The sequence below is a fragment of the Dryobates pubescens genome, chromosome 21 (genome assembly GCF_014839835.1).
Source record: "Dryobates pubescens isolate bDryPub1 chromosome 21, bDryPub1.pri, whole genome shotgun sequence".
NCBI classification, from domain to species: domain Eukaryota; kingdom Metazoa; phylum Chordata; class Aves; order Piciformes; family Picidae; genus Dryobates; species Dryobates pubescens.
The window spans coordinates 14,855,511-14,880,824 of record NC_071632.1 but is presented as its reverse complement, the minus strand read 5'-3'; the positions used below and the strand labels follow the sequence as shown (position 1 = coordinate 14,880,824).

The 25,314-nt window shown below is 40.1% G+C and overlaps 1 protein-coding gene across 1 annotated transcript; it reads left to right on the top strand.

The window, feature by feature from the left end:
• The first annotated feature begins 1,626 nt into the window (after window positions 1–1,626).
• On the top strand, window positions 1,627–24,115 carry ACTR3B (actin related protein 3B). The gene is made up of 12 exons (XM_009897834.2): window positions 1,627–1,802; window positions 8,480–8,535; window positions 9,964–10,088; window positions 11,092–11,202; window positions 11,578–11,673; window positions 11,817–11,924; window positions 13,703–13,846; window positions 14,442–14,615; window positions 17,294–17,386; window positions 21,897–22,022; window positions 22,474–22,557; window positions 23,173–24,115. Exons 1-12 carry the CDS (start codon window positions 1,759–1,761, stop codon window positions 23,266–23,268), a joined length of 1,257 nt encoding a protein of 418 aa, XP_009896136.1. The 5' UTR covers window positions 1,627–1,758; the 3' UTR covers window positions 23,269–24,115.
• The last annotated feature ends 1,199 nt before the right edge of the window (window positions 24,116–25,314 follow it).

Sequence of the window (25,314 nt, the reverse complement as noted above, 5' to 3'; positions counted from 1 at the left end):
TCTCAGCTGATTCTGCTTGAAGTGGGTTAGAGAGCATTCACACAAAGAGCTGGGAGAGCTACCCGGGTAGTAGTCAATGCCCGAGGGACCCTGGTAAACAGCTTGAGAAGAGAAGGGCAGGGCACAAAGGTTTCAAATCTCTGCAGCTGTTTGCAACTCGTATGTCTGCACAGAGCCTGTAGGCTACATATGAGTTAGGGCAATACCTCTGGTTACAGATGAGGTGTTCTCAGCTGTAACAGCTATAGGCGTCTTAAAAAATGTTAAAAGAAAAACCCCAAACCAAACCACAAACAAAAACAAACAAAGGAAAAAATATTTTTAAGAAAAGGAAAGTTGAAAGTTGAGAATTGTAAGAAAAGTTTACAGTGACATGTCTGCATAGCATATGAGCAGATACTCTCTGAGCCCAGCACAGCATATTGTGCAACAGCATGGGAGAGTGGAAATTTTGGCCAGGAAAGTCCAAGCATATTCTTTCTTTTATCTGTTGGATGCTAAAGTACTGCCTTTCATGTGCTGTTTTGATTTGACTAGTCTGAAGCAGGGGGCAATTTTTACCAAGCTTTAATCCCCAGTTCTGGAGCCTACTTACTGGAGTCTGAGCGTTAGCAGTTTCAACTCACCGATAAGGAAGTGCTTCCAGCAAACAAATTGGGCTGCCTTCCACCATGTTCTGTATCTTCCAAAATCTCTGAGGGGAACAGAGTGAACAAATATGTTGAGCGAGTGTGCTCAGTTTGTGGTAAATGGCTGAACAACCTCCCCAGGGCACATGCACAGCCTATAGCCATCAGACCAACGCTGGGCACGAGGACCAGAAGATACAGCTCACTAATTTGCTTACACAGGCCCTCAGCCTACAACTACACCCTCACAGGAAAGACACTTGTTCTTGTGGTTCATGCTTGGGCACAGGCATCTGAAGGGTCTATTTGTGGCATTACCACACACTTGCCGTATGACCAGGGCTGAGTCACACATGAGACACCATTATCATGTTTGTAAATTAGGTATCAACAACTTTGCAGAAGTGTCTTGCAGCCAGTTTTTATTTTTCAAATGGCTTTTACACTAAGTTGTATTCTGGGCCTGTGTATGGGTAACACAGAGGATTTATGGGCTGTAGCATGGCCACCTGCACCCAGAGAAACACAGCTTTGTGTTCTCCACAACCAACTGATTCACTGCTGGGTGTTTTTTCCTAGGGCAAACCCCACCTTCACTGGAACGTGAACTATGAGGCACGACTTGCTCTGATGGGCAGCACCCTCTGCAGCGTTTTCTGAGGGCGTGATGAACCCCCTCGTAGGCACTGTATCCTCTGTGGTCACACAGGCCTTGAAAGAAGTTTTTAAGCTGATGAAACACTTCTTGGCCAGTGTGTCCTCGCTGCAGCCAGGCTGAGGTCCTGGCCTGGATTAAAGACCTCCCTTCAGAAAGCAAAAAGGTGAATACACCACCAAGCCTAGAACAAGGGCACTACCCCGCTGATGTGCATAGCCTCTCACAAGCTCCCCCGCAGAGTCACCGCACCGTCCGACCCAAGATGGCGCCCGCCGGGGGCGGGTAGCGGCAGAGGTCGCGTCACGTGGCGGCGGCGTGCGGCGCGTGCGCCCTATGGGCGGCGCTGACAGGCGGCTGCATGGTGCCGGCCGCCGCTTCGCTGCCGATGCGCTGAGGCCGTGCCGGGCCGGGCCGGGGGAGCCGGCGGCGGCCTGGATGCTGGCGTAGGGCCCCCGTTGCCGGCTCCCCAGCATGGCGAGCTACCTGCCCCCCTGCGTGATAGACGGAGGCACCGGGTGAGTGCGGGCAGGGGAGGGACCGGTGCTGCCAGTCCTCGTTCTCGGGAGTCGAGGGGGTGTCTCCGCCGTGCTGGCGCCCCACAGCTGCTGGCAAGGGGCTGACGGGGAGTTCCTTCTCCTGTCACTGGTCTGTGCCCCTGCTGTGTGGCTCGGTCCGCTCTCGGCCTGTCACCCCTGGGACAGAGGGTCTCTGTCGAGACCCTCTGGGTCTCTCCGCCGCTGAGGCGGCTGCTGCTGCCCGCTGCCCTCCTCAGTCTCCTCTTGCCCTTGCTCCCTGCTGGGAGCTCGGAGCAGGGCAGTCCTGCCGCGTCCCGGCTGTGTGCCCCGGGCAGGTCGTGTGTCTTTGGGGATGTTATTTCTGTGTATATATTTCTCTTCTTGGGTCCTTTTTTTGGTTCATGTTCTCCGGGTTTAAACTATTGCATGATTAAAATTCTAAAATTGGGGATGACTTATTTGAAATGACTGGCAGGAGAGAGGTGACACATGTGCTCTTGCTGGGAGCTACAAACGGGCACTGATAGTGGTCCAGAAGCAGGTGAGGTGTGCTTGCTGGTGTCTCCTTGCACGCACAGAGGCCTTGCTGGATTGCACCTGGCTGTCACTCTGGGCAGCATGTGCGTCTTCTTGAACTTTTCCAGCTATCACCTTCGGCCAGCAATGGGGTAGGAGCTAGCTGTCTCACACTATCAGCATTTCTTACTCGTTAGATCATCTGTTCTTCCCCTTTGTCAAATCAGTGTGGGGCTTACTCTGTGTTTAGCCAAACCACGAGTTTTGGAACTCAAATCTTTGCAGACTAAAATGAATCTAAATGGCAGATGCTGTGTTCAGAAGACATTTCAGGAAAAGGGCTTTTCTACATGTCTGTGGCTAGAGAAGAGACATTCATCATCCTGTAGACCAATTCTGCTGTGCCTCAGGAGTAGGAAGTGTCAGAAGGAATTGTAATGAAGGTGATACTGAGTATGTGGTGTGCTTTTGCTAATATCTTGCCTTTGGCCCAATAGTTATGGCCAGCTCAGAAGAGAGGAGACACTGGTCCTTGGAGTAAACTATTCAGCTAGTAACTTCTAGTCAGGCTCTGCTTCAGTCTCAGCGATTGCACAAATTTATTGCAATGATAGAGCTTTCCTCTGCGAGGAATGTGCAGCAATATTTTAGTTACTTTAATGCTTGAGAAGTTACCTTCAAAACTTCCCAAACTGAGCCATCTTAAAAAAACCCAAACAAAATCAAATCAAACCTATCAACCAAGAAACCCACAGCCCTGTGTAACCAGAGGAAGCCTTTCCAATGGTGTGGTGTTACGCTGGCCTTCTGAAAAAGTGTTTCGTATTTTGAAATACATCTGAATTAAATTCACAAAACTTTCAGAAGTCACTTATTTTGTTTGTGTTTATACTTCATATTACCAGAAATCAGCTCTGTCCCCTGGGAGGGGAATACTGGAAGCCACAGCTTGAAACTTTGGGACTAGAATAGAAACTTGAGTTCCATCTTGTGTGTAATCATGCTTGTGCATTAGATACTCCTTGGTAGTTTCCCAGGTTCCTTCTATGTATTTGCTGAAGATATTTAAAATATCTCTTCTCCACAGAATTTTTTGGTATTACAGGGGTATAGAAGAGATTTTCAAGGAAAGAAATGGGAGCTCTGGGTGGATCCTTTTAAAAGGCTACAGCATAAATTACAAAATTTAGAAAATGCCTTAAATGCTATGTCTGTCTTTTGCAGGAGACTTCCTTTGCTCTCAGTTTGTGGAGTGATTCTAGTGTTGCACTAGCAGTAGGACTTCCTGACCAACAATAGTACACAATAAATAAAAATAGAGAGAGGCTTATGGTGTCATCTCAGAGAAATAATGATCAAAGTAGGATTTTAAAGTCTAGTTCTTGCATGGGTAAAACTGATGGAGCTAAGCGGGGTGTGTGTGTATGTCAGTTCATTTCAGGAAGAGTTCAAATAATCTTGGAAGATGTGAATTTGCATTTCCATACCTCCAAATGGTCTTAATTCATATAGGACAACATGTTACCTCTGCTGATGAGACTTCTCTTCAGCTTTGCTGCCGGGCACTTAGATGTGGGATCTTTTCAACACTGAGATTGTTGAATACAAAATAAGTTACCTTGCAGAAGTCCAGAAGAAATAAGTCTGAACCAAAGCTGCCAGAAGTAGCTTGACTCATTGATATGCAGTCTCTGGAATTTTCCTCTGTGTGGGCTGAAAACCTTCTTATTGTTAGGATGAAACTACTTTGGATTACAAGCTTCAAACAATTAATTCAAATTATTCATTCGAGGGCTTTCAGATGAAGAACTTGGAAGAGCATAGCAGAAAGGAAAAGGTATATGCAGGCATGCACTATGCAACATTATGTATATAAAATACACTTTTCTACTTATATTTTTGGATTCTGAATGAAGTGCTTTATCCAGGCACTAATCTCTCTTTGTTTTGTGTAAGAAGATTTAAGAAGTTTGTGAAAAGCCTGTTGTTGTTGTTGTAAGGAGCCTAGGTTAGTTTACTGTTGTTTGCAGCTGTAGGCCTTAGCCCTGTAAAATACTGGAATGACTCAAAAAAAGCAACAACAGGTGCATAGAAAATAAGTACAGAGCTTCAAGAGAAGAGCATATCATGATAGCAGGACAGGATAACGCTCCCTTTATCTATTGGATAGATGGCTTGAACTTTCTTTGTCATAAACAAGTTCTGCAGAAAGCCATAATTACTTCCATTTCTTTCCTTGGTATTTGGGATTTCTTGCCCTACTTCAATTTTGATGCATTACATCTTTGTGCATGAAATTTTCCAAGTGACCAGTTTGCACATTGCTGTGAGTCTTTTTGTGGAGAAGGGTGTGCTATTTTTAGTTTCTAAGGGTGACCAGGTCTTTCTGGTGTTGCCATTTTATGTAGCTTTAAACTTCATAACTAGTTCTGTTAACAGGCATTTAGCCATGGGACATCAGAATGCTGGTAGGTGGGTGTGTGAAACAAAGATGTCTTAAAATACTTCTCTTTTAGTGTGTGTATTTGCAGGTGCTGAGGAGTACTTCTATTTTGGGTGTATTTTATTGAAATAAAGTTTCTTTTAGTAAAACAAAATTTCTTTCAATAATGAAGACATTTTCCTCTAAAATTTCTTCCAGTGAAGAAAAATGACTTCGAAGTCTTACTGATGAACTTAGGGGTGTGCTTGATTTTTGGGAGAAGTAAGATGGACTTGCCATTAAAGCTTGAAGCTTAGGGTAGTGTTTATTCTTTCAGAGCTATTGTTGCTGAGCTGGAACCTCAGAGCATGTTAAATTCCCTCCCTCTCACTGTATTTCTGATGCAAAATTAGTTGCTTTAGCCAAGTATTACCTCTGCTCTGTACACGTGAGACTCCTAGCAGACATTACTGTAATTGCTCTTCTGGGTCTAAGGAGCCTGGATTAATTAACTGTTGTTTATAATCACAGCATTCAGTCCTGTAAAGTGCTAGACTCAAAGTAATGGGTCCAATATTTGTTTTATTCTTAGAGTGGCTGTTGGTGGTTTTGGGTAAGTTGTGCAGACATAATAGATTTTTTTTCTGTTTGGTATTTCCTCCTTCATCCTTTCTTTCTTCATTCCCATTTGTTCATCCCATCCTCCTTCATTTAAAAAATGCCTTTCCATGTCTTTATGAAGACCTTGTGTGGAGAGTTTCTCAGGCATATTTGTAATAATGATGGTAGAGTCTGTTTATGGCAGCAGAGCCTCACAGGTGTTCTGGCAGTAATGACTGCTAGTTATTGAGTGTCTCAGCTGTCAGCGTTCTCTTGACAGAGATATTTGTTTTTCTTTTGTTCAGGACTTTGTTAAAGTGTTTTACTATTTTCAGTCACTTCATATCTGTCTTTTAAGAGCTTTAAAAATGTTTTTATTTTTACTTTTTCTCTTGGATGTAACACATTATTTTGAGGATCTGGACCAAAAACTGATAGAGAGTGGGGAAATGCTAGTCTTCACTAATGGACTTTAGTCTTTCGTCCAGACTAAAAATTGATGTCCTGTGTTTTCAGATGGATAAAGCAACTGCCTGAGTGTGTGATTTTTGCATGCCTAAATTGTGTTGCTCTGATGGTCTAGTGAGAGTTTTCCAAAATACATCTCTGCTTTTGAAAGTGGCTGAGGGGGCAGCATCTGCTTCCCAGCTTGGTCTATTTGCATCTTCCAGTCATTTTTCTACGTAAGTTCTTCTGTAGGACATCAGAAGGGATCAAGGTTAGGAGGAGCATTCCTCATGCAGGAGAAGAGTGAAACTGATTAATGCACTAACTAATCACCTGTGAAAGAGAGTGTGTAGGAGACAGTATTTTTAGCAACTACTTGTTTCAACAATATATAATTTCCAGTGCTTTTAAAAAAAAGAATAGTCCCTCCAAATCACCTTGCACGCAGTAGCCTTAGTCTATTGGATGAGTCTTCTACTGATCTTTAATGCAGCCTCCAGTATTTTGTATTTTGGAGTTTCCAGTGTCTCACTGGCAACAAATCTGCTATTTTTAATGAAATTAAGTTGGAATTCTGGTGATCTACACATTCCCTACAGCTGTCTCTGTAATTTACAGATCACAAGACATTGCATTACCATTAGTCTGCTAGGCTGTAACCCAGGAGAAAGAAAAGCATGTTTTATATGCTTAAATATTCATTGAAGAAGGGACTGAAGACCAGGTAGCCTCTCTAACTGTTTAAGTTCAGAGCCTTTCAGGTCAATAAATATTTAAATACCTTGTATAAAAGGGAACAATCTCTGTAGGAGGTTCTGGAAGTGGGTCACCCAAACACTTTAATGTACTCTTGAGTATGGCTCAGAGAGGTGGAACGTGTTCAGGTCCTGCTGGGCAGATGGAAAATCTGGGACCAGGTCTGTCATGTGAACGAATAGACCACTGGAGAAGAAAGGGCACACAACTGCATCATCTCTTTTTCCTTCTCTTTCTCAATGATTTTGAGGGTAGTTTGATGTCCTCTTCCATTTGGTTTTGTCAAAATACCTGAAATGCAGCCACTTATTCGAGTCTGTCTCTTTTTCGACCCTCAGTACATTTATATTTTAAGAGGATTTTTCCCCCACTTCTTTACATCAATGTTGAGTAGTGAATATATTCTGGAGTTATGGTATTCCTCCTTCATGGGTTAATAGCATGCAAAAAAATACTTCTGTGAGATATGTTCTTTGAAGAGAAATCTTGTTCACTGATGCTGAGAAATAAGCTTATTGTGTAGTTTCGAGTGGGGTTAATTAAGCTAGTGAAGAAATAAATTGGTAGAGTATTGAGCTTGGGCTTTTGGTAACTCTATAAGCTATTCTGGTAGGGGCATTTGAAAAGGAAAGTAAAGTTGGTAGCCCAAGATGACTTTTGGAAAGGCTTTAGGACAGTGAGTAGGTGTAAGTGTAGCATGCATGTAGGGCAGGAAGAAATGGCAAACTGAACTCGTCTCTTGTCCAGAGTCTAGTTTAAAAAATGAGCTTTGGTTATATACTGCAGGAACCTTTAATTTGTATATATGCACACACATATAAATATTGTATAGAAAATATATATACAGATTTACATACTTAGTACTCACTTCAAGTTTTGTTACTGGGGCTTGAGGGGCTGTTGTCCTGGGGTTTCTGCTGGGTTGCCATTTCTAAGTTTTAGATTTTGGTGTTTTGAATCCAACAGTGTTTCTCTTGGTCCTCACTGTGCTTTTGACCCAAACCCATTTCAGAGAGAGAGAAAGAAAGAGGAAATATCCTGTAATGTGTCTTAAATCCCAATGTTACAGCTTGTTACACTTTACCAATGTTCCCTAGGTAGGTCTTAGTCTAAAATATGAAGAAACTATGAAATAATCATCATAAAAAGAATTCTGACCTTCTTTACAAATCAGTCTGATGTCTTGATTGTATTTTTTGAGAGCTACATTTTGGAATGGACTGAAAGCATATACCCATATAATGATGATTAAAAATACAATAAACTCTGGCACCCCAACCATAGTCCTTGTCTTTTAGCCTTGGAGAAAACAGCCTTTTAAAAAAGCTATTATTTGAAACCTATTGAAGCTATGGCTTTGAAGAGATATTGAAAATATAATATTTAATTTCCAAGGTCACTGCTAATTCAGTTTTGATTTAATGCCTTTATCTAAGCAAAATGACTTTTAATGGGTGTTTTTATGCCACGTAGTCCATAAAGGGGGGGACTTACTGTTTAAGTTGTTAATGAAGAAGCAGCCCTCTTCTTTAGTGATGGCATAATATTGTTTGCAAATATCGAGAACAGGCATTAGTCAAAGACCAAGAACAGAAAGTAAGAGCTGAGTTTTCAGATTTGATAGTTATGGAAAAAACAAACCAAAACCAAAAAACCCAAAACAACAACCAACAGCCACAACAAAACCCCAAACCAGCAACAACAAACCCAAACAAACAAACAAAACACAACAAAAAAACCCCACAAACAAAATTTGTAAGCTGAACGTGGCCAGAAAATAAATAGCACCTAAAATGTTTACTGCTTCTGAGTTTTCCTCTCAGCAGGCTGGCACCTGAAAGCATAACCCCCCAAAAAATGTAGATGTGGTATGTGATTGTTTGGCTTCCACATTAAAAAATGTGAATTGAAAGCATTTTTTGTCTCTTTTTTCTAGGTATACGAAACTTGGCTATGCAGGAAATACAGAACCTCAGTTCATTATCCCATCATGTGAGTAATTTTTTTGTCCCTCCAAGTTCTAATGTGCACTGCTGTCACTGAGCACTTCCCTGAGTAAATGATGTGCTTCCAAACTCTCAGCTCAGCCTTCATAGTCTCTTGTCCATCTGGAAAGTGATATTCATTGCGATATCATCTTTGTCAAGAGTGTAGCTAAACAGAACTCCTTGTTTGCAGTTAGCTAGGACTGTTGCTCATTACATCAGCTCTTGGTTGCCATGACAAAGATGAAGAGAGCTCCAGTCCAATTTCCTTTTTATCTCCATTATTTTTATGGCAGTAGTCTTGAGTAGGCAGAATGCAATTTACCTCCTGTCTACCTGACGCCATGGTTACTACCTGGATAATCTGGGGAGGGCTTCCAATCAAATTAAGTACTAAGTAAAGTGCAGATGGTTTCTGCCTTATTTACATTGTCTGGGACTGTAGACAGTTTAATATTCAAAAAGTTGTTCCTATTAGAAAATGTTCTTTTTGGGTGTGTGTCTACCAATTAAAATGGTTTTGCCTATTCAACATGCTCTTATTGAGCAGATTTACTCTTTTTTGGTGTGTGAAATAAACTTGTTTAAAATGTTATACCTTTCTGGTGTTCCTGTTGTTATTGTTGTCCTAAGACTTTCTCTCAAGTGCTTTCTCTTTCTCTCTCTCTCTCTCTATATATATATATATTTATAAATAGTAGCACTGACTACATATTTATGCCTGTAATGGCATTGATAAAGGTTGGTGTTCTATTGAAGAAGTAGGATAGCAGGAGTTTCCTGTGAATTTCTTATAAATCCTGGTTCATAAAACCATAAAGTCATTGGGGCTCAGATTGTTTCCAAAATAACTGTTTACTTGTCAATGATTTTTGGTGCTGGTAGTGTTGGTGCATTTATGGGTGATGCCTGTCCACTCTGTGTTTTCTACTGTGTTATTCAGATCCTGATTCTGACCTATTAAAAGAGAACTGTATATAAGTAAGGTTACATTTTAAGAGTACTTTAATTCTATTTTTATTTCTAGCTTGCCCTAAATTTGTTTTTTTGCTGTCTCATCTTCTTGCCTGTAGCAGCCATCATTTAATTTTAGTGGTGGTTGTGCCTGCTAATGGGAAGCATAAGTGTCTCCAAAGATTTCTCTGTAGCACTGCAAATTGATTTCCCCCTTCCTCCTTCTCACCAACTGGGATAATGACTCCAATACTTTCTTCTGAAATACTTAGTTTATTTTCTTTGCCTGTGCTCACTCTCTGAATTCTGGAGTTGAAACTCAGAAAATCACGTTGCCCCTGGCTTAAAAGAGTATCTCCAATGGACTGCTGCACTTGCACAGGTTTAGTGACTGCTGCAGAATCCTTAGGCAAACAAATATTAATTACTTGGTATTTAGCAGTTTTAATTTTGTTTTGATATCTCTGGTCTTTATGTTAAGGTATTGCCATCCGAGAATCAGCCAAAGTAGGTGACCAGGCTCAGAGGAGGGTGATGAAAGGTGTTGATGATCTGGATTTTTTCATAGGAGATGAAGCCATAGATAAACCTACCTATGCTACAAAGGTAACCATGAACTATACGTTAAACTTTCTAAAGTTTCACATTTGTATTATATACTGTTGTGGGACTTTTTGGTAGTAATTAAAAAAACCACATTTGCTCTTTCTGTGAAGTATTTTTGCTACCTTTAAAAACTTCACGATCTTGTTAATGGCTTTACCTTAAGGTGTCTGTTTTACTAGTGTTGCCCTGTGTGATTGGTCCTTAAACCCTTGTCTAAATATCCATTAACACAGTGCTGCTGTTCAGTTTTCAAATTTATTAGCTAGTAAAATTGTCATAAGCACTGAATATTTAAATTCTTGCTAAAAGTGTACCCTCTCAATGTTGCTTATGAACTGGGGGACGTCTGAGATACTGTTGCTTCAGGGAATGTCACAATGGTTTTGTGGAGGGCTGTCTTTGACACTGCGTTTTTGTGAATCATATTTTCCATACCCTAGTAGAGGACTTCTTGTACTTGCAAAATGTTGCCAGCTTATGAATTATGTGGGAAAAAAAAAAAAAAGGCATTTTTATATATCCTACTGTGTTACTTAAATGTCAGCTGTACTCTTAACACTGAACAAAATGTAAACACATCCCTGCCAGAATTTTCGTTGAAAAATGCGTAGCTTGTAGGGTCTTTATTTCTTTTTCTGGATTGAAAGCCATATTGAAGCCAAGTATGATTCTCAACTTTATAAATGATACAACTTACACAAAAGAGAGATTAAAAACACAGTGCTGCAACAGAGCAGTAATACTTTCGGGAACAGAATCCAGTTTCTGCCTTCTAGTCCTAAAAGACGGCGTCACAATTTGAAGTACTTGGGAGTGGGAAATAACTGGAAATAGTGCCTCTAAATTAAAATCAGGATGGTGGATTTGGTAAGATAACCATGAGATGAGGCATTTTCATTCTTGCAGAAGATGTAAGAGTTTGAGGATTTAGGCTTGTTCCTATTTCTGGATTTATTTATCAGGTTTTTTTGGTCTGGAGCATTGACAAGTTTTCTTGTTTCAGTGGCCTATACGACATGGTATTGTGGAAGACTGGGACCTCATGGAGAGGTTCATGGAGCAGGTCATTTTTAAATACCTACGTGCTGAGCCCGAGGATCACTATTTTTTAATGGTGAGTTAATGAGTGTTTTACAAGCAAAAAACTAAATAATGTTCTAATCAGGAGCAGCACTGTTGGAGGGGTTTTGTTTCTACGTATCTCTTATTTTTTCAGCAGCTAAGGTGGGAGGAGGAAAGTAATTAGTAAAGCTGCATTCTAACTAAATTCTCTCCATTTTGCAATGAAAGCTACTGTGGAGTGGATTTTGGTTTTGAAAAGCTTCAATTGCTTTGTTTAAACGAAATTGTGTTTGAAATTTTCTACTTTGAGTGCAGTAAGAGTTTTAAATGATTGCTATTCCAAGCAATCAGTGCATGAACTGTTAGGATTCTATTGAGGTGCTTTTCCAATTTCTTTTTTTTTTTTTTGTTTCTCTTTTTTTTTCAGACAGAGCCTCCATTGAACACACCAGAGAACAGAGAGTATCTTGCAGAAATCATGTTTGAATCCTTTAACATACCGGGACTTTACATTGCTGTTCAGGTGAACATACTTCTAAAGTACAGTATCGCTACAGTATGTACGGTCTTCTGTGTGCACACATCTAATATGTTTGAGACAGTGTTTTGTGTGATTGTCAATGACACACTCTGCCTGCTTCTAAATATAATCTCTTTCTCATATAGGCAGTGTTAGCCTTAGCTGCCTCTTGGACGTCACGGCAGGTTGGGGAACGCACCTTGACTGGAATTGTCATTGATAGTGGTGATGGAGTGACCCATGTAATTCCTGTGGTATGTAGCAGGATGCAATTTGAAATTATCTGTGGCTTGGATAAGTACAGGGTTTGTTTAATTACAACTTTAAATAAGAAGTGTCAAAAGAAGCTTAATTTTTAAATTTGTAGTGTTGCTTGAGTGGGATTTTTTTTGTTTTCTTCCCTTACGAATGTTTTGAAGAGTGTGTGTTTTACTGTGTGAACTTACACAACTAATTTAGCTCTCAGACTATAGGAAGGTCACAGTAAGGCAACATTAGGCCTTCTTCTAAAGGCTGTTCCTGTGTGGCACCTTATCTTCCATTACTGTGATGCCTCAGTTCTGTCTAGTATTAATGCCTGACATGGTTTTCGATCTCCTGCGCACCACTAAAATCTGACAAGAAATGTCCTAACTTTTGATGAAGAAACTTTTGTGATGAAGAAATGTCCTAACTTTTTTGATGTCCTGCATTTGGGTTTTCTAATATAGCTGATTACATGTGCTTTCTACATGATTTTATTGTACTTTAGAAGTTAGTGAACTCTGCTTGTGTGTAACCAACTACAAGCTTGTATAAATGGGTGTTCATATACGTATACATTCTATGGTATACATAGTCGATCTCATACATCTTAATTATGTTAGGATGCTAAAAATACAGACTCATCTGTGCATTCTGACATCTGTTTATGCCACTCCCAGTATTTCTGAAGCATCTGTGTCCAGTTCTGGGCGCCTCAGTTGAGGAAGGATGTTGACTTGCTGCAGCGTGTCCAGAGAAGGGCGACAAAGTTGGTGAGGGGCTTGGAACACAAGCCCTGTGAGGAGAGACTGAGGGAGCTGGGGTTGCTTAGCCTGGAGAAGAGGAGGCTTAGGGGAGACCTTACTGCTCTCTACAACTACCTGAAGGGAGGTTGTAGACAGGCAGAGGTTGGCCTCTTCTCCCAGGCGACCAGTACCAGAACAAGAGGACGCAGTCTCAAGCTGTGCCAGGGGAGGTTTAGGCTGGAGGTTAGAAGGAAGTTTTACACAGAGAGTGATTGCCCATTGGAATGGGCTGCCTGAGGAAGTGGTGGAGTCACCATCCCTGGAGGTGTTCAGGAGGAGACTTGATAGGGTGCTTGGTTGCATGGTTTAGTTGATTAGGTGGTGTTGGATGATAGGTTGGACGCGATGATCTTGAGGGTCTCTTCCATCGTGGTTTGTTCTAGTCTATTCTGTTCAATCTGAATGAGCAATTATTTTAGAAATGAAAATTTGATTCCCTTTAAATTCATCCTACATTTTGTCATTAACCTCTTTTTCAGTGCATGCATCCTGAAAAAAAAATAAAAATCAGCTAATAGATTTCTTTGTTTTTATTGTGCTACTTCATGTGATGATTTTTTCTTCAGAGTTTTAGAAAATTTTATGCTTTCTCCTACTGCTTTTTTTCATTCTCAGACAAGACATGAGTGGTTTGAGTACCTTCCAACCAAAACCATTTTATGATTCTGTATTAGCTTTGCTTTTCAGATCGTGCCTAAAAGGAGCTATGTCATCAGACTGTCTTCTAATGTGTGCAAGTCTCTTTGCCTTTCACTTGTGTATCTGTTTGTTAATTGCTGTCTGTTTCTCTGTGCTAATCAAGGTATTTTAAATAAACATAATATCACATTGCAGTGAGTTGCACACTTTAATAGCACTTTCAAGATTTTACTTCAAAATCAAATCAAGGTATAATAAAAAGGAATGTTAGTTTTGCTGTTAATTGATACACAGTAGGGTTTCCCCCCCTCGAATTTATTCTTTTTAACTCTCCTCCTACACAGGCAGAAGGCTATGTAATTGGAAGTTGCATCAAACATATTCCTATTGCAGGGAGAGATATTACTTACTTTATTCAACAGCTCCTGAGGGAGAGGGAGGTGGGAATTCCTCCTGAACAATCTCTGGAGACAGCAAAAGCCATAAAGGTACACCCTTCTTTATCTCTTAAATAAATAAATAAAGCTCTTGGAGCTAATTTTTTGGCTTTGACAAGTTGCCAGTGGCTGTCTTCAAAACGCAAATGTAGGCAATGTATTGTAATTACTCAAGCTTCTGGTGGTTTATCCTATCAAGTGCGGGGGAAGCAGAAAGAGGAAGAAAATCTTCATGCTAGCCTGCTTGGAGTGTTCTGCAGATTAAATCAACGTTTCAAGCTTTAGATTTGTTTAAAATTTGCTTTTTAATTTTAACAAAAAAATGTGTGTAGTGTCAGTAGGGTGATTGTGTCTGATCTGGCCACGGAAGCTTGCCATTGAACTTTTTTATTGTCACAGGCCTAATGGTTTTGTGATGTTTTCATTTTGAGAGAAGCTAATCCAGATGAGACAGCATGCAATCTTATTGAAACATATGGGCTGTGGACTGTGTCTTCAGTAGTCATTTTTGTGAGAGTATCTCTTAAGCAGCCCTATCTGTAAGAATGTTCAGGTGTTTTTGTTTTCTGGTTGTGTTACATTTTAATTCAATGATGGATTAAATACTTTTTTTGCAGTTTTTTAATGCATGTTATTTTTTTACCAGGAGAAATACTGTTACATTTGCCCTGACATAGTGAAAGAATTTGCCAAGTATGATGGAGATCCTCGGAAATGGATCAAGCAGTACACCGGCATCAATGCAATTAACAAAACCAAGTTTGTTATAGATGTGGGTTATGAAAGGTTCCTTGGACCTGAAATTTTCTTTCATCCTGAGGTAAGAACAGGGGCTAGCAATATTAAGTTAGAGAAACTTTTTCTGTGTGGGTGAAAAGAGGGGGAAGGGAGACACTCTCATTTTTGGTGCTAGTGCGCCATCACGTGGAGGTACCGTTTGAGCAAGACTCCAGACTGCAAGCCGTGCGCAGTCTCGGGCAACTTCAGCACAGAGCAATGTCGGCACAGCAGATGCTTTCCCTCCAATGTCCTGTGTAACATGTAAGCCATTTGATTCTGTTTCTTTAAAAACAGTCTGAAATTGAGGAAAAAAACCTATTTGAACTTCCAGATTTTTATATAGTGTTTTCCCTTTTTTTTTCCCCAGCATTTGTTTAAAGTGATACAATTCTGTACTGTGTGTTTGATTGTTTGCCATCCCTTTGGTAGCTGCATGGTTGCATTGCATTTATGGTAACTTAACTCTTGGATAATGACTTTTGATACTGAGTTAGTTTATAAAGCCTGGATTCTAAATTTGTCCCTGAGGGAAGTCTGTTGATAGCTCAGTTGGAGTAGTCATAAGTAACATGTACAATTCTGTGAAGCATTACAATACCTAGTTTGTCTGGTTTTTGATAGTTAAGTGATCTTCAGGATATTGTGATATCAAGAAGAAAGAATCAGCTTTTGATATGTCACATCATAGCAGAGAAGGTCCTGTCCATTCCTGCACACTCCACTGAGTTTATTGCAGGCACCCAAAATCTGCAATAGTAAAAAATTTAACCAAGATCCACATGAACTCTGAAATTTTCCTTTGTCTACCCTTTCTCTGTGGGAATAATATTTAAAAAACCTTCTTTCACTTCTTGTCTAAATTCCATCTGTAATCTCTTTGTGGCCAGTTTGTAGTTACCTGACCTTGTGCCAACGTTATACATCTAGGCTAAATAGTGTCCTCCCTGCTGTTTACCCATGTGATCTTACAGAGGCATTGAATCCCATGTCAGGCACTGGTTTAATAGTTCCTCTTTCCATAGTCCCTTCAAAGACTGTTAGGAACAGGATAAAAGACTAATTTCCATTTTCTTCATTTCTTGCTAGTTTCTTGGCTCTCTATTGAGGAAAAAAAAAGGGGGGGGGGGGGGGGGGGGAAAGCCCTGCCCTGACTTTCTAGACAAGACAAACAGACTAGATGATATGCACTGCACCCAGAGAGTTTCTCGCTGGACTTCAGTAACTCCTCACTTCAGAGGGTACAAGTTAGCTAGGTAAAAGTTGCCTTTGATAGAGCTTTCTTGTACTCTTTTCCTGGTTTCAGTTTACAAAATTTCTTCTGAAGTCTTTTAACACTCTTGAAGGTTAGATTTTGGGGTTTGCAGTTATCCAGTTTATTTCTCCACTTTTTAAATGAGGTATTTTACTTGCTGTTCTCCAACCATACGGTGTTTGCTAGCAGACTGCAATTTCACATGTCAGTTCTCTTATCCCTCTTCTGGGAGCACGTTATACTCTGCTTTGGATGCCATAGCTCTCATTTCTACTTGTTCCTTTTGCCTTGCTGTTTTATCAATGTCATTATGGAGAGCTTGGGAGAATTTGTCAGGCCGTGGCTCATTCAGATGAGAACTGTCCACGTGAAGCAATGCCGCTTCTGTCTTCTAATTCACGTGGCTTCATGTAGCTTCTTGCATAATTAACTCTTACTATGGAAATTAGCTTGAATTCTTGGGGATTTTTCACATCCTTCTTATGGCTCCTGACCTCCAGGCCAACCTCTTTTGCTAATTTCTATTTCTGTTCAATGTATACATGTTTTGTTTTGGCTGTTTAATTCATCTGGTTAAATGCTTCCTCTTGTTTAGGATGTAAATCCCAAACAGTTTCTACACCTTTAGGAAAGTGTTAAAGTTATATAATAATGTATCTATAATAATATATATAGTAATGTACATAATGATATATTTAATTTCTCAAAATTTTATCTCTGAAAGGGCAAAACCTATGGTATCAACTGTTTGTTCTTCTTTTTTAACACCTCATGTTAAAATTGAAGTGCAATATTGCTACTAGCCTAAAAATGGTTTCTAGCACTAGCAGCTCTGACTGTAGTATTTATAAATGTAGAAATTTACATCAGCACTGTATTGATATTGTCACTGATGGGAACTTCCACTCCAGACTCAAATAGAGAGTTAACCTTTTTGGTTATTAAGAGGTTTGAATATTAGAGCTTTTTGAATATTAGAGATTTTATGCACTTGGGAAAAAAGAATACTTTTTGGTGGGAGTTTTACATAAGTATTTCAGTAGGCTTGAAATCTCTTTCTGATTTGCATATTGGTATTTCTGGTTTCACTTAAAGGAAAAGACAGGACCATGGTGCAAAGTAACAGTATGTTTTATTTTGCAGAGGTCATCAAACTCATGTCACACAAAATAGTAGGCCCATAGTAGTCCATAGTGCAATAGTAGGTCCATAGTCTATAAACAGTGAATTTATGACCAAGGAAGAGAATCTGAATTTCTCAGCAGAAAAAGGAATTCTCCTTTCCCGTGTCCAGAAGTTGGTTAGTTAGAACGTAGAATAAGCAGTGAGCGGGAGTAATGCTGCCTCTCTTTCCTACCCGCTCCCTTGAAAAGCGCTATTACAAAATCTCTTCATAGTCTCACTTCTGCCTATTTGTTTCTCCATTCTTCAAACAACACTCTGATGCTTTTTCTATTTCATTTTAGTTTGCTAATCCTGATTTTATGGAATCCATTTCGGATGTAGTTGATGAAGTTATACAGAACTGTCCCATTGATGTCCGGCGTCCATTATATAAGGTATGGTCTTTCTGGTAAGACTAACTTAATTTATTTGAAGGCTAAACATCAACAGCATCATGTAGCATGTATGTGACTATCCCTTTCCCCACTGTGAGAAACGTGAACTCTGAATAGATAAAAAGTTCAGGTTAAACAAAGTGCCATTTCTGAATGAAGAGTACCTGATACTTGCTGCCCTTCATTTTTGAAAGGAAGGTTTTCTGTGACAGTGGCTTGATGTACAAGTAAGTGTTATCCCTGAGGAACTGAGGCAGAAGGATATTGTTTGCATCTGACACTTGTAATATGAATTATTGTGCATGAAGGTCTTTTGAGGTTTGCACATTTTAAGGGTTATGTGATGGTCTCATCCGTCTCTCTCTCCTCTGGCCCGTGCTTAGTTAGGCAGTAGTTTCAAATACATTTATGCTATGTAGCCTTTGAGGCATTGTTTCACAACCCATCTGCTGATGTTCTATGGTAATTCTCTTTTGATTTTATTGCCAGTACCCCTGTTTTCCAATCAGGTCGACATCTCTCATATGAGGCCAGTTATCTGACCTTATGTTGATGTATGGACTAGCAGGACCTGCGTAAGACTGATTTCAGACAGATCCTGTAGACTGTATCTCTTCAATACCAAGCACAAACATTCTTTCCCGGTGAAGCCTTTTTAATTGTATAATGGTTGCCAGCAATGTACTCTTCTAATTCTCATGATTACACCATCTTAATGTGATTGCTTGGAAGAATTGATTTATATTCCTATTCTGTCTCAGTTTCTGACAGACTTGAGAGTTCTGGATTGCTGGGGCTGAGCTGCTCTTTTAAAATAGAAGATGAGGTAGACTGCAGGGTTTGGAACCTGGAGGGATACATTAAGGTGTAAAGAAATAAAGTGGGTTATTATTTTTTCCTTTGTTTTTAATAAACACAGATTTTCAGAAAGCAGAATGAAATTTAATGTGAGTGCTCGAGTGAAATGACAGAATAATTTTGGATCTTGCCAAATGGTTGAACTGAGGCATCCTTGCTATGTTGGTCACTCCTGTGTGTTGATTCCACTGAAAAAAAAAATCCATCCTCCATGCAGCTAGAGATGCCATCATGCTTTTGTGGAGATCAGTGAGGAATTGCATCACCCCTGGGCATTCTTTGGGAAGAATGTTGTATTTGCCTAATTCCTTAGCTCCCTTTTTAAATGTTGTTCCACAACATGTCCTTATACTGATCTCATATTTGTGTAAATACATAGTGTAACTGATAGCATGGAAATGCAGAGAAATTTGAGACAGCAGTAGCATGATAGGATTTATGATGTGCAGAAAAACAGAGTTCCTTCTCCCACCTTTCAGTTTACTATCAGTTACATGTTTAGAATGCTAATGCATACCTTGCTTGTATCAGTGGGAAACATCCTCTTTGTGGAACAGCCACAACAGATGCTAGTGTTAGATGCTTGCAAGACTAGTTGCTATCCAAGTCTTTCTTTTCAACCTGAAAATGCTCTGAAATTTGACCCAACATTTGTCAGTTAGGGCATGAATTTTGGCATCTCATGTCAAAAAAGAGTAGCTGAATTCAGCAGTTCCCCGGTGAATGTAGTTATAATAACTTTGAAGGTGGTCAAAAGGCTTTCAGAAGTTTAAAACACTGCTTGATACTCTAAGAAATGTTGGTAAGGGGTTCAGAAAGTGTCACTATTATTCCACACACTGCTTAACTTTTCCCCATCCAGAGTTTTTCCCCAGATACTTGCAGAGTTTAGATGATAACAGGAGATGAGAACAGTATTTTGACAGCTCTGAGGTCTCTGCCTTCTCCCAGCAGAAAGGATGTAAGTGCAGGGTCATTGGCTTTCCAACAAGTGATGTCTTTCAACTTTTCTCTGATGTGTTTGCACAAATACATGGATGAAAGAATTTAAGATAAGTGATATCTGAAACCAGATTTTGTCAAATATCTTTGAAAGGAGCTAGCCCAGCATGTTTAAATAATCATGACTCAAATCATGACAGATCAAGATGTAGCATCATTGACGTCAAACTTTTTAGCTAGCTTCTCGTGCTGCAAACATTGCATCAGGTGGGCACTGTGGTGTACTGACAAGTAGGGTGCTTTATTGTAGATAAATCTTCAGGTTTTCAGTGGAAGTGCAGGTGTGTGGAGATGGCCTTTTAATGATAGTGGCTTTTCTCCTTAGGGAAGATGACTTTTTAGCTGGGTGTGTAGCTGTTGTGGGTGATAGTGAGCTTGACCTTACTGATGCCAGTAAGATGGACTACACTTGTATCAGTTCTCTTGGAAGGTTAAACTGTTGATGCCCAGATCGTAATGAGCCATCCTCAAAGCCTGGAGAGATTTGGGGTGCAGGAGGCTAAAGGGGTGGTAAGCATTCCACCAAGGTGAGTTCTAACTTGAATTGCTGGTAGATACTCTGAGAAGAGCTTCCAATACTCTGCGTGCTGTGTAGGTGGCGCTGGCAGACTGCTGTGTGGTGTCAGGCTGCTCTGCAGTGCCTGGCTGGACAGGTGTGCTTCAGGCAGGAATACAGCCTGTGACGGTGCCCAGCTTATTCACTGTATCTGCCTTATTCCTGCCCTTCCTCTCTGAAATGCTAGGTGTCCTCGAGCAGAAGACTGGAAAGGGTTCAGCTGACTTTTGCTTATCTGTGCTTCAGCAAAATGACAACCACAGCTATTAATTACAAAGTGCCAAGCAGGGAGGCTTTGTGGGTGAGGTAAGGCTGGAGAGACTGTCAGGCCATTAGATCTGTATCATTGGCCCTGATAATAAAGCGTGGGAAAGAAAAGTGTTCCAGCTGTCTCAAGTGATTAACACTATCAGTGTAGCACAGGGGTACTGAGGAGCAGCACTGTTTATTCCTATGACAGCTGTAATTAAACTTACAGCATTACCTGGCCTAGCTAGTTTCACAGTAGCTCAGTACTTCTGCAGTGTTTTGTGGTTACTTTTGTGACTGTAAGTGATGCTGAAATCTTTTGCTGTTACTCAAACAGTGAAACTAATATTGAAAATCATGATTTTAAAGAAACAGAAATTGTTTCTTCATCATTAAAACCCAGTGTTTCTCCCAATATGTTTAACTTATTACTAATATATTTGTAGTTTATGTGTAGCATTTCTTCCTATGCTTTTCATACAATGCTGACAAATACTGCCTTGTTTAAATTAACAGACTTGTAGCTTAACTGTTTCACTTGCTCAGACAGTGCTTGGCTGCAGCTTGTGAACCTAGTTTTTACTCATAACAATTTTTATTAACAGACATATATTGCTCTCATTACATGTCTCTGTTGTGCCTGTGTCATGTAAACAACTCCTAATTTGGAAGGAAGGGAAATTGGGGTGTGTTGTTGGAAAGCAGTGGATACTTCTCTGTTTGGTGCTGCAAAGTCTGAAGTGTCCAGCTGAGAGTGCACTTACACCACGTTACATGTATAGTTAACTATCTTATTTGATGCCACTTAGTTACATCCAAAATTTTGCTTGGCCTGGCTTGTCCACATATGTGGTAATGAAATGACTCATCTCTTCAACAGGGACACCTTGCTGCTTCTGTTGTCTTTGACCATTAATAGTGTTAAACTTCTTTCAGTGTAGAAGTATTTGAATAATCCTAACCCGAGGAAGGTGTAATCTCATAGCTTCTAACACTGGAATGAGAAAAGATCCTCCCAAAGTTACTGCTAATTCTGTAGTTGCACAAGTTGGCATTGGATGTATTCAAACCATTATTCTCAGGTGTATTCTGAAATCTATTTTTAGTGGTAGTGTTGTCCACTTTATGGTGTATACTTGAAGTTTTAATTTGCTGTGAATGGAATTACTCCTTTCACTGTCTTTGCCAGCTTCATTACCTCTAGGTAATATTTTCTGATGGCATCTTTTTAATTGCTGTTTCATCACTTTGGTTGTTGTGCTTCCCCCTTCCCCCCACCCCCCTTTAACAATTTTGTTTTCCCATGTGGAGAACATGATTGCTTTTAGGCAGGGGAAGAAATGCTCTTGTGTATGAGGGAAACAGGGAATCTCTCTCCTGCTTTAAGACCATCTGAGGTTTCTGGCTCCAGCTTATAAGTATGGCTCCTTTCTTCCTCGCTGTCCTCTTTTTCTGGGACATCTTTCAGTAATGTGGTGGAGATGGGTGCTTTTCTTGTAAGTACACCTGCCTTGTAATGCACTCTTTTATACTGTAGGTAATTTGAAGCTGTGAAGGAATGAGTTTTTCCTCCTGTAATGGCTTTTACATGGAGAGATTCTGTTTTCATGAACAAACAGCTTTCTTCTCACTTTGAGTTACAAACAAGGTTTTCTTTGTAAGTTGAAAAAGAAAAGTGGGGGACCATGGCCCTCCTATGGAAACTAAACAATGCTTTTACGGTGTTCTATGTAGCCCGTCTGCTTTCTAACAATGTTAAGATCCAAACAGTCACCTCTGCAATGCTGGATTTTGGGGAACTTGCTGAAGATGGCTTTAAAGAATGTGTCTTTATTTTCTGTACAGAATGTGGTCCTGTCAGGAGGATCCACAATGTTCAGGGACTTTGGACGACGACTGCAAAGGGATTTGAAAAGAGTGGTGGATGCGAGGTTGCGACTTAGTGAGGAGCTCAGTGGTGGTCGGATAAAAGTAAGTGAGAATTTCAAGAGCATTAGTTACATGAGTGGTGAAAAAAATGAATTACAGGGTTTTCACCTCACTAGTGAAGATGCAGTGTGGTGAAATGCATACTACATATGTATGTGTGTGTTACTAACCATGTTGGTAGCCTTGCAACGTATGACAGGAGTCTTAAAGTTACTGTGCGCAGTCACTAAGGGCAGTTCTGGTTTCCCTTCCTAGAGCTATGTGATCTTAGCAGTAGGCAGGGGGATTTAACTGTCATGTCCTTCAGCATACTAATAATGAAGAGTTTATGACTTGATCTCCTAGAGAACATGGCAGACTTGAGTAATAAGTGTGAGACAGTGATGTGAATGGAGAGGTGAAGATAGCTGGGTCTGAGCATTTTCAGTTTGTAGGGATCTTGCTAGAAATTGTAAATCAACTAAATAAGAGCTTTCTTTTCCCTTTTTCTTAGCCCAAACCAGTCGAAGTTCAAGTGATAACACATCACATGCAGCGTTATGCAGTTTGGTTTGGTGGTTCCATGCTGGCTTCAACAGTAAGTCTTGATCAAAATTGTTCTGATCTTGTGGGGGTTTTTTTGTGTTGTGCTTTTTTCACTTCTTTTTCTTTCCCCCCCAACCCCCGTTGTTTCTGGCTACATTTGATCTGAATACAAAGTTTCAAACCTTTTCATTGTGGCAGCCTAAACTATGTCACATTCTAGAATCCTTACCCAACTTTTATCTCAGTTAAATTTGTACAGGGCAAGTGGGAGCTTTGCTTGAGTAAGGATATCATGATTTGCCATGATTCTGAAGTAGCTTTTATATGATAGCTGCAATGTAGTTCCTTTATTCCTGCAGTTAGGAATGTAGGAATATCAGATCCAGATCAACGGTCTTAAATCCAAGAGAGAAGCAAATATGGGGAAAATGGAAGCAATTCCTATTTCCAGAGTGGGATTTCTTATTGCTGTGGTTACAAGCAGTCTTCTGTCCAGGCAAACTTTCCCTGATGAACTGTATCCTAGTATTTCTAGCTTTATTCTATTACAGAAACGTAACACCACTTCATAAAGCTGCAATGTACAAATATTAAGGCATTAGTTGTAATTTTTTTCTGCTTGATATATTCTTATGTTTTTGAGGGGATTTGTTTTGTATTTTCATAGCCAGAGTTTTTCCAAGTATGTCACACCAAGAAAGACTATGAAGAGTATGGCCCTAGTATTTGTCGTCATAATCCTGTTTTTGGAGTCATGTCATAATGCTTGTCTGATGGAAACAAGATCTCTGATATCTTGCTGGTGAAGAAACTCATGTAAAGCAGAGGAAGGCAGCAGATATGTAAATACTGAAGCAAGATGTGGTTGTCTCTTGGAAGCATGTGGATCACCAGTGTGCACCAAGGAACAACTTGCAGCCCCAAGTCATTTCAGTAAAAGCCATTTCTCTGCTGACTACTTTAAAGCCTATCCTTCTCTCTTCCTAAATGTGAGGTAATTGAAAATAGGTAAGTCTCGGTTTAGGAGGTTGTGCAAATACTACTGAAACTGAATGTAGAAGAATTAAGGCAGTGTTTTACTGCTTGTGGAAAGATTTGAACCTTTCCCACTTGTGCCCTCATTCTGCAATCAAATCTTTAGCAATGAAGCACTAAATACCACATTGCCTTCGGGGGAGCTGGGATGGATGCAGGTACCTGCCCAAAAGGATTTGATTGCAGGATTGGGACTATACTTTGTAAATGTAGATTTTTCACATCATTTTGTATTTTAAGATATTGATAGGGTGAGTTGATGACTAGTTCTAAGCACGAACAGCTATCAATGTCATGGGGTGATGTTACGAATTTCCAGGTGTGAGGCATGTATTGGAGTTGTGCTGGTATTTTTTGGGGGGGAAATAAAAAAAGCCATGTATGCTAGAAACTGATTTGTCTTTGTTTGGATGACACAAACTAAGTGATTTGCAGTATTGTATGAAGTTTATTATAGCCACCGTTACTTTGTTTGGAGTTTTCTGAAACTGCTTTACAAAGATGATGTTTTGTTTTGATGTTGGTGAGTGGTGGATGACACATGGGCCTTGCACCAGTGAAATAAAAGCTGTTAACATCTTTATGAATGTTTGTGGTAGTCCTGATTTACATGCTCCTCCCACTTTGTCACAAGGTTAGCTTCCCATTTTATACATCAAGGTACATGGAATCATGGGAACGCTGACTGTGCTGATCTGTATCTGATCTTTGTCAGCAGAGGCTTTGTAATAGTGTAACCCATTAAGTATTTTGAGACACATCAGTTTGATTTCAACTTGCATAGAGGTACTGAGACCAAGCAATTACTTGCTCAGCATAAACTAGAAATTTTAAGAGAATGGGACTTCATGGCTCAAGCCTGATTCTGAATGCTTTTGAACTTGAAACTCAACTCTCAGAAGGAACACATTGAATTGTACTCTTAGTCCTCTCACTAAGGAAGAAATGGGTAAACTAATGTGAAATGTACTCTTTGAGCTTGTTCCAGTGTTAATGTCTATCTTTGTTTCCAGCTTGTCTATCTTTGTTTCAAGCTTGTCACTGCACTGCTGTCTGCTTAGGTTTTTGACCTGTATAGCAGACCCCTGAACATTTAGTACACTGAACGAGTGTGGGCTGAAGCGCTGGCAATCTCACTTGGTGCTGCAAAGTAGGGAATCTTGGGGATGTGGCATAGTTACATGTGATCTGCAATCAGCTTTAGTGAAGCACTGAGATAGTTAGCAGGAGGTGATATTTTTGCTGAACGCTTCTAACAAGACATGGACACTCATATTTTTTGGGGAAAAAAAATTTTCTTCCAAAGACTGACCTGTGTTGAAAACAAACGAGGAAATGTGTCCACTCTTGATAAAAGCCCCACATTGAGAGCAAGAGCACTAATGTAGGATGTTCAGATGTCCTGGAGCTGACTGTCCCTGTTCTTCAGCCTTTTTTGTAAGGCTGACCTACCTGCCACACCACAGATCACGTGAGTTCAAAACACACATGGAGCAAAAAAAGTTTAAGATGAGATGCGTCAGAAGACAAAGGGAAATGCATTGTTATCCCCCTCTGTCTTGCTGAGTCCTGTTGGGCTAATTTAAGCTTGTTGACAAGGAAGCTTGCTTCCTCAGTCATGTTTTATAGATGCCTTGCAAATAGTTAATGAATAGCCACAAGGTTCTTTGAACAGCAAGTTGAAAATTCATTCCTTAATTTGCTGGTTTGGGTGCTCACCTGGGAAGGAGCACATGCATTGGGCTTGAATCCTCTTGGATAGGGGAAGGAATTG

Bases quoted from the DNA above. Each gene is read 5' to 3' on its own strand.
- ACTR3B (XM_009897834.2), top strand. From the start codon at position 1,759: ATGGCGAGCTACCTGCCCCCCTGCGTGATAGACGGAGGCACCGG. The intron at 1,803-8,479 runs GTGAGTGCGGGC...TCTTTTTTCTAG, and splicing joins GTGATAGACGGAGGCACCGG to GTATACGAAACTTGGCTATG. The intron at 14,616-17,293 runs GTAAGAACAGGG...ATTTCATTTTAG, and splicing joins AAATTTTCTTTCATCCTGAG to TTTGCTAATCCTGATTTTAT.